This window comes from Stenella coeruleoalba, assembly GCF_951394435.1.
Source record: "Stenella coeruleoalba genome assembly, chromosome: 19".
NCBI lineage: Eukaryota > Metazoa > Chordata > Mammalia > Artiodactyla > Delphinidae > Stenella > Stenella coeruleoalba.
The window spans coordinates 54,807,863-54,822,703 of NC_137165.1; the positions used below are offsets into that span (position 1 = coordinate 54,807,863).

The following is a 14,841-nucleotide window of genomic DNA, read 5'->3' on the forward strand; positions in this document are numbered from 1 at the left end:
GCCAATGGACTTGACCGTTGGTCCCATCTGGTCCAACCTCCACATTTTACAGACAAAGTAACTGAGACCCCCGGGGTTGGAAATGACTTTCCCAAAGTCACACAGTGCATTGGTGTCAGAGAAGGGCCTGGAACCCAGGTCCTCCGGTGCCAGCCCTGTGGCTTCCCCACCATGTCCCACCGCAACACTTGTGTGCTCTTTGCATCAAACAGCAGACCCGCTCATTTGCATCCATCTCCCTACTTTTACGGTCTCCCCCCCAGAAAGAATTATCAGGTCAAACTGCGTCCTCATAGTTTGTAGAGAGGGCACTCTGGGGGAGGGGTTTGGGTTAGTTACCTCCACGAGGGTTCGTGACACAGAAAGTTCTAGAAGGGTGGTGATCCCTGGTCAGGGGAATCCAAACAGACTAAGACCTGTAACCACTAGCATGTCTTGATGGCAGGCGACCCCTGGATCTTTTCTGGAAGGGCCCATTTCTCTGCTGGCTGAGGGGGCCCCACCCAGAGATGCGCGTACCCCAGGCCTCAGTGGGTGTCAGTGGGTCAGGGAACTGAGTTCTAGGACAAGTGGGAGGTTCTCTGGGATCTGGCTGGACTGCTCCATTGACCCGGGGAAGAAAGGAGGGCCCCTGGTGAGAAGCCCTGGGGATGAGAGGTAAAGATCTTCAGAATTCTCCCTGGGTCTCTGGGAAGGGTGCAGACACTCCAATTAAAAAACAACAAACATGCAAACAAAATATAGTTCCTAAGAACAGAACGTCCCAGAGGTTCTTGGAGGAATTGGATTACTTGCTTCACCGTTTCCACCCTCTCAAAGTCAAAATACTCTGCCATCAGCCCACCTCCAGTTATTTCTCAACATCACGCTCTCGAGGGCAGGGTCCTTGGAAGTGCTCTCCGTGGAGAACTTAGAAAAACTCTTCTGCTCTAGCCGGGTGGGTGCCTGGACCAGAAGGGGCACCCTGCCAGAGACCCTCAGTTCCCACGGCCCCCTGGCCGGGGCCAGCACGGGGGTCAGTAGGTGGAAGGAACTCTCCCAGCGAGCCCTGCCCCAGTGCCCGCCACAGTAAGCCCTCTGATCCCAGCCCTCTTTCCACAATCCTCCCATGTCCCTGGGAGACCTGGTCACTCAGTCCTTCTCCCTGGAAAAAGAGCAAGGTCCTGCCCTCTCCTACTGGGGCCTCGAAGTCCTCTCTGAGACCACAGCCTTCCATTTAAGGCCAACTCACACATCCCTGCCCCCCCCATCGCCCCTCCCCTCCCCCAGGAGTGGTGTGGCAGATCAGGGGCTACAGTGCCAGGGCATCTGGGCATTCCTCTCCCTGGGCCTTGCCCTGTCTGCTAAATATACATCCAGGAGGAGCCCGGGAAGGAAACGGCCACAGACCTCGTTAACTCTTTCACCTCCAGCAGCTGTGGAGGGGGCAGAGGACTGGCAGTCTGGTGGGAGGGGCGCCCAAGGCCAGACTGGGGCGGGGGGAGGACCCAGCCCCTCACACCCAGTCATGGGGATGGGGACCTGGGCTCAGAGATCAGGGGTGACCTGTGGGAAGGAGACCAGCTGTGTCCTCACCGCCCCATCCCCACTCCTGCCCAGAGGAGGAAACGAGGTCAAGGAGGGCAGCCCTGAGGCTGAGTCAGGCCCTCAGCCACTTTCTCCAGGAGGACCTGAAGGATGGCCTGAGCTCTCCTTTCAAGGAGAAGGTGAGGGAGTGCCAGGCGGGCAGGCCCCCTTCTCCCCAGGGTGGGTCCCTTTTCCAGGCTCCTGGAGTAGAGGTGTGAAGGCCTGGGAGTTGGCCTCAGAGGGGACGTTGCTCTGGATTCGCCTCCCACCTTCCCTTCGTCCTTCCCCTCAGCGTGGCGCCCCTCAGCCCAGGCCTGGCTTCCTGCCCCCAAAGATGCTCCCAGAGCCTCCCCAGGTCCTCCTGGCTAGAGGGCAGGGAGCCTCGTTGGAGCCCCACCCTGGTTCCCTCCGCTCTGGGTCCCAGCTCTGCTCCTGACTCACTGTGGGCTTTGGCAGGGTCCCTCCCTCCTCACCTTCCCAGCCCCTTTCCCTCCATCCTTGTCGTGTGCCGCTGGTGGCAAGACTCAAACTCCCTCAGGGGGCAGGATGCCCAAGTGGTTGCCGTGGACAGGAACCGCTGGTGGAACTTGGGACCCCAGAGGACTGACTGGAGCCCTGGGGCTCTGAACCCAGGAGGGCTGGGCTCCGCACAATGGGGAAGGCAGGCAGCTGAACCTGAGACCGGGGGAGGGGCTGGCCGGACCCTGCCCCTGGAGAGGGGAGGGACGAGGGTGATGAAAGGGCCCTTCATAGAGTGCCTCGCGCAGGAAGCCTTTCCAACCACCAGAAGGATCTGAGAAAACTGCAGTGACCTGCCGCCCGCCTCCACTCCCAACCCCAGCTGGAGGAAGCACGTGGCTTCAGGGTGGAGGGGTCTGACCAGGGGAACAGCGGAGTCGTCCCACCCAACTGCTCCCCGCTGGCTGTGGCTCGCGGGGCTGACACAGTTTCTTTGCAGTAACTCGGATCTGCCTAGAAATCTGGCTTAAAGCCCCGCCCCCAGGCTCCCAGGCCAGTCTGTCCATCCCTCCAGTCCTGCAGCGCCCTCTGCTGTCTGAGCCCATAGCGACAGGCCAAAGGGGGAAGTCGGGCCGTAAGGCCCTCTAAGGAGCCCAAGCTTCCCCACTGACAAAGGAGCCAGGATCCCCAAGACACCCCCATGTCAAAGACTGTCCCATTGTCCCTGCCGGCACATCTATAACCTGGCCGACCAAGGCGCTCAACGTTTAATTCGGTGGAAAAGTAGGGTTTTGTTCTCTGGGGCGGGGGGGGGAGGGGGGAGGGGGGGGCCCTCCCCTGGGCCAGGTTGCTGAAAACAGCAGATCCTCCAGAAGCCTGGCGGTTTGTCCCCTCCCACCCTTCCCCATCCCAGGAGGACGTGGACAGCTGTGACGCGCTTTACCCAACTAGCCCGAAGCGGGCTGGACGGGAATGTAAGTGGGGCGGGGTGGGGGTGGCGCTGGGGGAGTGAGATTGCACCTCAGAAGCCCCTGGGAGCACTGGTAGCGTGTGGGGAAGCAGAGGAAGTAAGCGCAGATAACAGGGAATCTTTGGCGATGCCCGCAGGTCGTGCAAACTCGAAGCCGGACGCAGAATGGAAAAAAACGCTATTGGAGGCGAGAGCACTAAAGGGAACCCAGGAAATGTGGCAAACAAGGCATTTATTCTCCTGCCTGAGGACAAATAAGAGGGAAGAGGGAAAAGGGGGCCAGCAACCCAGTCACGATTAAGAAAGTGAAGAAAATTCTTCTGAACGAAAAGATACTCTCAGTGTGGAATTTAAAAGCTCTGTAGCAGACTCCGGGCAAACTTCTTGAAGGAAGACACTTGTCCCCAGATACATCTTCATTACGGTTTAATCAAGATCTTCCAAGAATCCAGGGAGAAAGGAGAGGTCGTGTTGAAAGATACAAGACTGAGGCTGAATCCTGCTACGCCAACCAGAAGGAAAAGTGGAGGGACATTTCCTATAAAGCTAAGAGAAAAATTCCTTTCATCAAGAGCTGGATATGCACCAAACTAACATTTTTCTTTAAATTAACCACAGTGGGGACTTCCCTGGTGGCCTAGCGGGTAGGATTCAGCGCCTTCACTGTGGAGGCCCAGGTTCAACCCCTGGTCCGGGAACTGAGATCCTGCACGCTGTGTGACACAGACCAAAAAAAAAAAAAAAAAAAAAGAAAGAAAGAAAAGAAAAGAGAAGAAAAATAACCTTAGTGTATGGGCCGGATTGTGTCTCCCTAAATTCACAGATTGAAGTCCTAAACCCCCTGTACCACAGAATGTGAATTTCAAGAGATGATTAAGTTAAAATGAGGCCAATAGGGTGGCCACTCATCCAATATGACTGGTGTCCTTAAAAGGAGAGACACCGGGCATGTGCCCGCAAAGAGGAAAGAGCTTTTTAAGACATAGATAAGAGACAGCTACCTGCCAGCCAAGGGAAAAGGTTTCAGAAGACACCAAACCTGCCAACACCTTGCTCTTGGACTTCCAGCGTCCAGAACCTTAAGAAAATGAATTTCTGTTGTTTAAGCCACTCAGTCTATGGCTTTTTTTTTTTTTGTTAAGGCAGCCCTAGAAGACAAATACACATGGATGTAGAGACCAGAAGACAGCAAAAATCATATATAGACTTGGAAAGATGTGAAAGACACTAGAAAAATCATTGTCTTTAAATATTAACAAAGGGTTAAAAAATAGAACATAAGATCAACTGACAAATTGTGTGTGGGGTGGGGGTTGGGGGGGCGACCTGTAAGGAAAAAACTTAGAATTCCAAAAAGGATTTCCGTTAGCCAAGCTATTTCAGCAGATGGGATGGAGGCGAGAAGGGTAACCCACACCCCTGCTGTCTTGTTCTCCAGAAGCCATTGAGAGTTTGACAATAGAAATGCATAAAGGAAACGTGAGCAGTTTTGTTTTTTTTTTTAAGAATTTTAGAAATTTCATGTCATGTCTGAAACATTTATATTAACATATTTCTATACAAATAAGCCAAAGAAAGTTTAGTATTAGTTGTTTTGTTTGTTTGTTTGTTTGTTTATACTGCAGGTTCTTATTAGTCATCAAGAGCAGTTTTAAGAATACTTTTCATTCCCATTTCAGTGACATGCTTGTCACAGTGACGATCTCGTCCTTTTATTAAAAGTTACGAAAATAGGGCTTCCCTGGTGGTGCAGTGGTTGAGAGTCCACCTGCCGATGCAGGGGACACAGGTTCGTGCCCCGGTCCGGGAAGATCCCACGTGCCGCGGAGCGGCTGGGCCCGTGGACCACGGCCGCTGAGCGTGCGCGTCCGGAGCCTGTGCCCCGCAACGGGAGAGGCCACAACAGTGAGAGGCCCGCGTACCACAAAAGAAAAAAAAAAGTTACAAAAATATTAAAAAGGAACTGCTACCTAATGCATCTTATTAGAGAAATATGATATTGGTTCCTGAATCTGTTAAGTCCAGAACCAAAAAGTTACAAGTGATGCAAGCAGCCCTGAAGCTGCCCTTCCTCTAATCTTCTGCACCTGAGACCACCTGCAAGGTGACGGGTGGACTGAGAAGGAAACAGGGACCAGTAGACATGAATTTGAGTCTCAGTGGTGTTCTTGACCAGCTTAGGGCCACGTGCATATCACTGAACCTCTCTGTGCCTCCGTTTCCTCTGTCTGTAAAATGGTCGCAATACTCAGTATCCTGGGTTATTTGAAAACACTGATGTCGCTTCAGCCTGTGGGTACAAGTGAGGTCACATCAATAGGGACACCCACATTCCCATGGCTTGAATCCCCCACCAGTGCAGAATGCTACCTGCCTCAATAGAGCCTCCTCACCTGTTTCTGGAACTACCTGGTTTCCCTGGTGTTTGGGGACAGGTGAGTGAATCTTTCTGTCTCCTTGAAGACAGCCCACCTGCCAGTTGAAAGAGGCTTCCCATCTTCATTTATTTTTCTTGGCTGTGCTACATAGCACACGGGATCCTAGTTCCCTGACCAGGGATTGAACCCATGCCCCCTGCAGTGGCAGCACAAAGTCCCAACCACTGGACCACCAGGAAAGTCCCAGGCTTCCAGTCTTGCCCCACCACAGTTGCCTTCCATGCCAAGGGTACCCCCTGGTACTGGGCAGCTCTCCTGCAGGGCCCCACAGGTTTCGTATAGAGGGGGAGGGGGGTCTCTCCCTCAAGACATTCCATTTGATTCTGCATCAAAAGCACCTATCCTCTGTAGGGTGGACTTGGCCCCTGGGGCTGGGCTGGGGAAGGCCTCCTCTCACCTTCTTGTGCCCCTTCTTGGGGTACCTGGACTTGCACCCCCCCCCTTAAGCAAGGAATGAAGCTCTGGTGCATCAGCTCTACCCACGGACACGTCTGTGCACACATAGTGCTACCAAACCAAACTTGATTCCACTTGCCTGCTCACAGTAAAGCCAATCTACTGACACTGGTTGTGGTGAAGGAAAGTGCAACGTTTATTGCAGGGCACCAAGCAAGGAGTCCAGGCAGCTAGGGCTTAAAAGGCCCGAACTCCTTGTCTGGTATGTTAAATTACAAGGAAATACATTTATTGGAAAAAAGAAAACAGTCAAACAAGACAAAATAATAATAGTTTCATCGTTAAGCAAAGTCAAGGACCTTTAGTTCCTCCTCAAGGGCTATAGATAATACTCTGTGCCAAGTCCTCTGAGCTGTTTTGCAGAGACTGAAACCCCTACCAGGTGGAAGAAATTAACTGTATGCTGCCTACAAGCATGTAGACTCCAGACCAATTGGAAACAGAAGGTTGATGATGTTGATTACCTCACTACCCACCAATCAGAAGAGTGTCCACGAGCTGATCACTCACCCTGCAACCTTCTCCCTCACCCTGTCTAAAAACCGTTCCCTAAAAGCCATTGGGGAGTTGCAGCCTTCTGAGCATTAGCCGCCTGGACTCCCTGCTTGGCGCCCTGCGATCAATGCTGCCCTTTCCTTCACCACAACCGGGCGTCAGTAGATTGGCTTGACTGTGAGCAGGCAAGCGGACCCAAGTTTGCTTCAGTGACCATGGGGGAATCTGCCATGCCCCAGACCCACTCAGGGCCAGCTGAGACCTTGCTGTGGCAAAAGTGATGGGACTTCCAGGTCCTCAATCCTCTCTCTCAACTCCTGGGACCAGAGGTGTCTCAGGATTCAGAATTTTTCAGAATAGAGGAAGGTAATGTATGGTTTAGAGAAAGTAACAGATCTCTATTCCGGCAGGGTGTAGGGCGTGGTCGCAAAATCACGCCCGCTGAGAGTCTGCAGCGGAACCTATGCAGTGGGACAGCACCGAGACATATGTGGTCTTGTATCTATTGTGGTGTGTTTGTGGCAAACTCAGGAAAACGGTCTTGGTTTTCAGAGTTTTTGGAGTTTAGAATTGTGAATAAAGGATTGGGGACCTGCCTTTTCCTTCTTCTGGGTGTGGCTGAAAGTCCCTTCCTGGACATTTCTGCTGTGGGGAGAAGTAGAGAGGAAAGGGGGAAAGCCAAGTGCATTTATTTTGCACCGACTGTTTGCCCAGCACAGAACTGGCTCTTTCCCTTCCGTGATCCCATTAAGGGGTTGGGTGCCTGTGGGGGCCCGCCCGGACCTCACGTTCAGGGGAAAGGTCAGCTCAGTCTGGTCTAAAAGCAGAGAGCAGACTGCTAATGTGTTTACCCAGTGCCTGGAGCAGGTGGGAGGTTTGTCTGCTAATCTCTCCCAGCTGCCTCTCCCGGCTGGCATGGCTGAAAGGAGGGAGGCTGGGAGGGGCCGAGCAGAGCCCCTCAGAGTCTCAGATCGGCGGAGCCATCTCCCTTCCTCCCCTTGGTGGAGAAAGAGGCTTCTTCTCCAAGAGGAGTGAGCTTAGGGGTGTGGCCGGGAGCCCCCTTCCGCTCTCCTGGCCCCTGAGCTAAGAGGACATTTTCTTTCTTAGTCCTGGTCCTCAGCAACTATGGAAAGTGCCTCCCCAGGGCTGTTCTGGGGCCCTGAACCTGTTCTGGCTCCAGGGCAGGGATTTAATCAGTCCAGGATGCTAGAGACCCCAGAGGTTATGTCGCCCCAGGGCTGGGGCATTGAATCTGCTTCAGACCACTCCCTTTCAAAAAAAAAAACAAAAAGACCACTCCCTTTCTCAGGCAGCCCGTCTCCCATTGTTCAGCCCCCTGCATTTGGTTCCCGCAGCCCAGGAAAGGCCTGGAATCCGGCGGACATCTCCCTTTCTCCCTGGCATTGCCACTAGAAGCCGGAGAAGTAATCAACTCAGGGAATGAGAGGTGGGCTCCAGGAAGGGGTGGGCTGGAAACTACTCATATTCATCCATCCATCCATCCATCTATCCATCTATTCAGTCACTCACTCATTCATTCATTCATTCAACCAACACTAATTTAGCTTCCTGGGAAGCCATCCCTGAAGGAAGGAGCCTCTCCTTTCATCCCCAGATTGCAAAGTAGGGTACTGATAAAGTTTTGTGGAAGCAACCACAAAGACCCCAGGAATCTGGCTGTGAGCCGCCCCAAGCTCTCTGCATGGGCTCCTCCTCTACAGTTCTGCCCCTTTGGAGAGTCCTGCAGGCTTCAGCACAGGTTCCGCCACCACGCCCGCTGGCTGTGACCCCAGGGTGCAGGGCAGGTGGGCGTCATGGATGACCTCCTGGACAGTGGCCCGGAAGGTCTTGCTCACAAAGGAGTAGAGCCCAAAGTTGACTGCTGTGTTGAGCATGGCCGCCATGTTGGCCACATCCAAGGCCAGGTGGACCCTCCAGTCCCGGTAGACGGGGGCCACGTACAGGTGGTAGAGCATGACAAAGATGCGGGGTGCCCAAAGGAGGGCGAAGAGCGTGGTGACACCCAGGAGGATGGCGGTGCTCTTGCCCACCCGGGGCCGAGGCCCGCTCTGGCCCCTTCTCTGTAGCTGGCAGACAATGGCCGAGTTGGCGACCAGGAAAACGCCACAAGGGATGAAATAGACGATGAGGCAGTGAGCCCACTTGAGGACCTTGTCCAGTGTGCTGGGGGGGTCCTCGTCCCTCCACACGTCCATCCACCAGTAGAAGGGGATGCCAGTCAGCAGGGCAGCACCAAGGACAGCAGCGATGGCCCGCCGGGTCCGGCCTGGGGATGAGGTGGCCCGATGGTGCAGGGGGTGGCACAGGGCGCTGTACCGGTCGATCGTGAGCAGGACGGCGATCCAGACTGAGGCGTGGTTGGCAGCAAACTCCAGGATGTTAGCCGCGCGCACCACAGCCTGGGGCACCTTTCGGGCCAGCACTGCTCCCTGTAGGAGGAAGCCCACGAACACGATGACTACCTGGGTGATGACATCCGAGGCCGTGAGCGCCAGAAGGTAGTAGTAGGAGGGCTTCCTGGTCCTGGCGGCGAGGCGGGCCAGGGCCACTGTGGTCAGGAGGTTGACTGATGGCAACCGAGGTCAGGGAGGGGAGAGGTCAGAGGCGTTAGAAGGGCTCCTCGGATTTGCTTTCTCATCGTCCCTCCCCACCTGCTGGTTCTAGCTTCTCTTTTCCTCTTTCCAGACCCTTCTTAAACCTCACTTTGTCCGGAAGGTTAATCAGATCAGCCCTGCCTTGTCCAGTCATGCGCCGTAGGCCACTGCCTTATACGCTAGCTTCCCTGGCAACGGGCACAGGGATGGGCAGTTCCCTAATTCCACCCGTACTTTCCTGCATCCACACCCCACCCGACCCCCAGCTCTGCTCTCTGAACGCAGTGGATGGTACAGGAAGCTTTTGATGGAGCTGGGGGCGGTCATGCACAAACTTAGTCATCCTAGGAAGTGCCCATTCCTGGGGGTAGAAGAGGGCTGTCTGCTGTGGTGAAAACTTGGGTTTAGCTATAGAGCACCCCAACTCCTGGCCCCTCACTTTTACTCCCCACTATGCTTGGCTTTCCAGTGACCCAGATCACCCCACAAAGGCAAGGAGAGCCCTGGGGTCTATGATCCTGGGTTTCAGGGGTCAGCCCAGAGGACTGGCACCCATTGAAGGAGGACTCCAACTTCTGGGCAACCCCAGGACCCCAGACCCAGCTCCCCACTCACCAGGCAGCCCCAGGCCCAGCAGGACGCTGTAGTAGATGACAGGGATGACCCCGGCCACACACGGGGACCTCTCTGGGATCTCCGGCCAATGGCCTTCAAACTCCTGGCTCAGCCCACTGCCATTGGGTGTGAGCATTGGCGTCACCTGTAGCTGGCCCGCTGGGAAGCGCAGAGGGTGGGTTAGAGCATTTGGTTCCTTTCCAGCCTGGCCTGGCAGCAGCCCTACCCTGTCCCTGCCCCTGCCCCTGAGGGCTTTACTCACCCCCACTCTGTGCAGACCCTGTGGTCAGGCCCAGCCAAATGGTAACGCTTCGTGCCAAGCATGCTCCACCCCAGCCCACCCCGCAGTGGCCCGGCTGCCCCGCTGGCGGGAAGAAGCACTTGTTGGCGTTTCTTGCTGACACGGAGACTATTTCTCGATCATATTTGCTCCTGGTGGGTCTTCAGCCTGCAAAGCAGGGCCCTAAACGGGCTGCTAGTCACGGTCAGGAGGGGGTTTGGGGGTGGGGCCCTGGGCCTTGCTCCAGGCGGCCTGAGCCAGAGGGTCTGCACCGGCGCCTGGGCAGCTGTGTTTTTAAAGCATCCCAGGCGATCCTGACCCACAGTAACTCACGGCAGCTGCACTACTCTGCCAACAGCCACCCCCCTCTTTAAGGAGAGACGTTACTGAGTTCCGCTCCTTTCTACGCTCGAGAGCACCCTCTCCTAGTGCTATCGGAGCTGGAATGGCCCCGGTTTTCAGACTGGGAAACTGAGTCCAGAGGGGGGAAGGTGACTTGCCTGCCGTCACACGCAGCTGGCAGGTGGCCAGTCTGGGATAAGGCCCTTCCTCATGCTCTGGTCCCTGCCTCTTAGTCCACACTTTAGGAGTTTAGGTTCCACCTTCCAGCTTTTGACGTTTCCATATCCGCTTCCAGCTCCCCTCTCCCGGACTCTAGATTCCTCACTGGCCCTGCCGCCTTACTGTCCCTGCCCACCCTGGCCCTAGACACTTTACCTGTCTCTTGTCCTGCAAGCCGCATGCTCCTGGGTGCTGAGTCCTGGGTCACCCCGTGGCTTTTTCCGGTGGTCCCAGCAGCTCGCTCTCATCATCGCCAGCTCTCCGAGCCGTTGTTTGCCCCAGGATTATTCCAGCGGTGCGGAGCCTGACGGTTGGTGCACGGAGGTGGGGTGGAGGGGGGAGGGAGGAGGGGGAAGGGGAGGGCGGGGCAGAGGCCCGGAGCAAACCAGGATGGGGAGGGTGCACAGGCAGGGGAGGGGCGAGGCTGGGAGGCAGACCTTGGGGCGGGGGGTAGCATCAGGGCTCTGGTTGGGCTGCCTCGTGCTCCAGGGCACTCTGGGAACCGGCCTGGCCTCGGTCTGGCAGTCAAACCCCGGGCGTGAGGCGTTTGGGGAAAGGCAGACAGATTCCAGGAGCTGACTCAGAGGGGGCTGGGGGGAGGGAACCCGTGCTGGGGAGGGAGAGCTGAGGCTGCCCTGGGCAGGACCCAGATCTGGAGCGAAGCCCCACGGGCCAGGTTTGAAGCAGTCAGTGCCGCGGTGGCTGCGGGTGGTGGGACGAGAAGGAGACTACCCTGGCGGGCTGTTGGCCTGGAAGGATGGCAGGAAGCCATGCCCAGTGCTGGCTGTGACGACCAGGCCAGCGGAAGCCTGACCAGGCTGCCAACAGCGCTGGGAAACCCAGACCCAGCGGCTCCTTGCAAGCCGTTGTTTTCCTGGCCCTGGTGAAATGGACCATCCTTTAAGGAAAATTAGTCACCGGCAGATCAACACCATCCGGCGTGGCTTGCGCCCTGGAGAGGCTGGAACCTGTGCCCGGCCGGCTCCCCAGGCCCATGTGGGGAAGAGCGACCGGTGCAGCCCACGGAGGGCACCCGGGACAACGTGTGGAGTGGCTCGAGGAGAGCTGAGGCCCAGCCAGCACTCGCTTCCCACGCTCACCCTCTGGGAACGTCCCAGAGCTGGTTTCCCTACGTTAGATCCCAATTCCTGGGCTGGAGCTACCTGGACGCCCACCCCCAGCCTCATCTCCACGCGCAGCCCTGGAACTCCCAGAGGCCTTGCTGACCCCTGCTGGCTGGGGCCTGACCCTGAAGTCCTCCGAGAGCCCTCTGGCTTTGGCCAGGTCCCCTGGGTGGCACAGTGGGACCAGAGTAGGCACTACCCACTCAGGTCCCCAGGCAGAGTGTCCAGGACTCCAGCCCCAGAGGGTGCGAGGAGCACAGATAATTCCTCAGGCCACCACCTCCCTGCGCCAGGACGCTGCGGATGAGCAGGGGGCCGTCTACAGCCGGGTGTGAGGGGCTCTGCTGACATTTCCTGAGGACCTACCCTGTCCTACACGTGTCACCCTCCCAGCAGCCCCTCAAGCTAACTCAGGTTACCTCCGTTTCACACAAGAGGGGACCGAGGCTCAGAGAAGGCCAGCAACTCCGCTAAGCCCACAGAGCTAGCAAGCGGAGGTTGGACATTGAACGTGGGTTTGTCCCTCCCCCAGAGCTGTTCGCTGGTCACTCGCTCCCACCATCTGCTCTCCGGAAGAGCAGGGGCTGAGGCAGCACGAGGCCACTGTGAGCTCGGGCTTTACGGGCAGAGGAAGTGGGCCAGGCGGACAGCACTCGGATGCGGAAGGCCCTCCAGTCGGGGGACAGCAGGATGGAGGCAGGAGGGCAGGTGTGCCACCGCGGGACAGCCCGGCTTCAGGGGAAGCTTTCAGTATCATGTCAGTTACTTCAGGGCGCAATTCCTTCCTGTGTAGCATCGCTGTGCCCCCCTGAATCCACGTGGCCTGGAACCTAAGCTCAGGATTCGCTCCTCCCCAATCGAAGTGTTTGGGGGCTCCCTAGCTCAGGAAGGGAGACGTCACAGGTGCAGCTGGGGTGGGGCTGGGGCTGGGAGCCCACCCCTCCGCCGTCCTGTGTCTGATTACTCACGCCACAGATCCAGAAACTCTATATCTGCCCCAAGCTTGCTTCTCCAGCACTAGAGATCCCTTGCCCCACGGGGATCATCTATGGCTACTGAAACATTGGCTACTGAACATTCGTTCAGGTTCTTCCGTAAGCTGTTACCCAAAGGGCCGAATGAACTTTTTCGCCAACACAGTAGCTTCCCAGAAAAGACAGTATGGGGCTGTGGAAAGAAAAGTCAAGCAGCAACGCAGCACTTGAATCCTGGCTCTGCCCATTCTGAGCCGTGAAACCTCAGACAAGTCCCTTGAGTTATAGATACCCTTGCCTCGGGCGGGAAGCGACACTGCTCTCTGTTCTAGCTCAGAGTTGCTCTCAAGGAATTATGGAGCTTCCAGATCGACAGGGCAAAATGAAACAGATTGTCTCAGATCTTCCATCTCCAAGATTGGGCAGGGCGAACGCCCTCCTTCTTCTCTCCAGCTCCAAGACTCTCACGCACACCACACACACAAACACACGCACGCAGGGAATTCCCTGGCAGTCCAGTGGTTAGGACGCCGCGCTTCCACTGTAGGGGGCACGGGTTCGATCCCTGGTCAGGGAAATAAGATCATGCATGCTGTGCGGTGTGGCCAAAACAAAACACACGCATGCACACCTACACACCACACACACATACACGTGTGCACACATACATAGCGCGCACACACACACACACACACACACACACACTCCAGAAAACCTCAGACTAAGAAAATGAGAACGGAGGATGCGTATTCCTGGAATGCCAGTTTCTAAATCAGAAGAGGGGTTTCAGGGATAACAGAAGTTAGAGCTAGTAAGAGGTGGAGCCTCTCAGAGATGGGGAGTCAGAGGTGACCCTCCTGAGTCTTCTTGGTAACCTGGGACCTCCCCGATCCCTGCACACTTGAAATGCCATCCATGTAATTCTAGCAGGTAGACCTTAGCTTGGGGGTGTACAGGACAATCGCCGAGATGCTGAGAAGACACAGGTGCCCTGGCTCCTAGGTGGAGTGTGGGAGATTCCAGCGCAGGCAGCCGCACCTCTAGGGGCTGATGCAGCGCCGCAAGGAGGCTGGAGTTAAGAAGTTAAGACCATTTTCTGAGTAGTGGGTTCTCTTAGCGTCTTCTTTTTATCATCAACATTCCTGTCGGAGAGCATTGCGCATGGAAGCCGGGATGCCCTCAGAGGCCACGACCCCCGTCACACTGAGGCTCTGTTTTTCTGAGCTGGGCCAGGGAGGCGGTGCAGCCCACGGGAAGGGCAGGCAGGCAGCCAGTGGGCAAGGGATGGTGGATCTGGACGAGGGGAACCAGGCGTGAAGGTCAGGACAGCCGGGAGGGGTTTCCGCTGGGCTGGACAGCTACATGTTTGCCAACCCGGACGAGGCAGGTGCCAGACCCACTTCCCGCTCTCTCTGTGGCTCCAGAGAGGGGGGTGGAGCTGTTGGGTCTCTCTGTGCCAGCCCGGGGCAGAAATCAATACGTGGAGCTGGTCCCTGGCATCCAGAGAGCAAAGGAGGGTGGGCTCCCACCCATCCCCAGTTAAAGACCCAGCCTCAGGAGAAACTCGGAGCTGGATCTCTCAGGAGCGCACCCCACCTCCACCATTTCAATTCATCAACTTGGAAGGACTCCCTCCCATGGAGATCGGGGCCAGGCCCTACTTGCTTCTGGAAAAGGTGAGGCCTCCCCAGCACCTGCCCACCCATAACACACACCCCTTGGGCTCTAGACGCCACCCTCCTCTCTCTGTTCCTTTGTCCTCAGAAGAGCTCTCCTCTGTACTAACCCAGCTGAAACGGCCACCTAGCTCTCTGCCTGTTTCTCCAGCTGTCAGGGTGGGGTACTGGGTCTGCTGTGTGTCTCCTTGGAACTCTGAGATGGGAAAAATTACACCAGGAGGTTGGACAGAAGCTGGTAAGAGAAGCCTTCCAACAAGGTGAACCAAGAGACCGGAGACCTCTTGGGAAGGTGAATTACAGGAAGGAAGTGACCAGGCACCTCCAGTCCCCATGCCTGCATCTGGGCTGCTTGGGCGGGGGGTGGGATGCCTGCCGAGGACCAGCCTCCAGCGAGGCGGCCAGCTCTGCTCTGGGCAGGGGTGCTCCGTGCAGGGGTGCACAGGCTCGGGTGCAGCTCCTCTATGCCCAGCCCTGCCATCTTAGCTCACCTTGACCCGGGGTGAGGGGTGTGCTGGTCACAGCCCCCACCTCCCTAAAGGCTCATCACCCTCCCAGGAACATTCTTCAAAGAACACGAAAATGCTATCAGTTACCCCGTGGGCCCCTATT

The 14,841-nt window shown here is 56.5% G+C and overlaps 1 protein-coding gene across 1 annotated transcript; it reads right to left on the bottom strand.

Moving 5' to 3' along the window:
* Positions 1–8,099: 8,099 nt before the first annotated feature.
* On the bottom strand, positions 8,100–10,703 carry GPR142 (G protein-coupled receptor 142; the record flags this gene model as incomplete). Its single annotated transcript, XM_079905248.1, is given in 4 exon segments — positions 8,100–8,971; positions 9,615–9,773; positions 10,612–10,663; positions 10,665–10,703. Coding segments are annotated over 4 exon segments (1,122 nt in total).
* Positions 10,704–14,841: the final 4,138 nt, after the last annotated feature.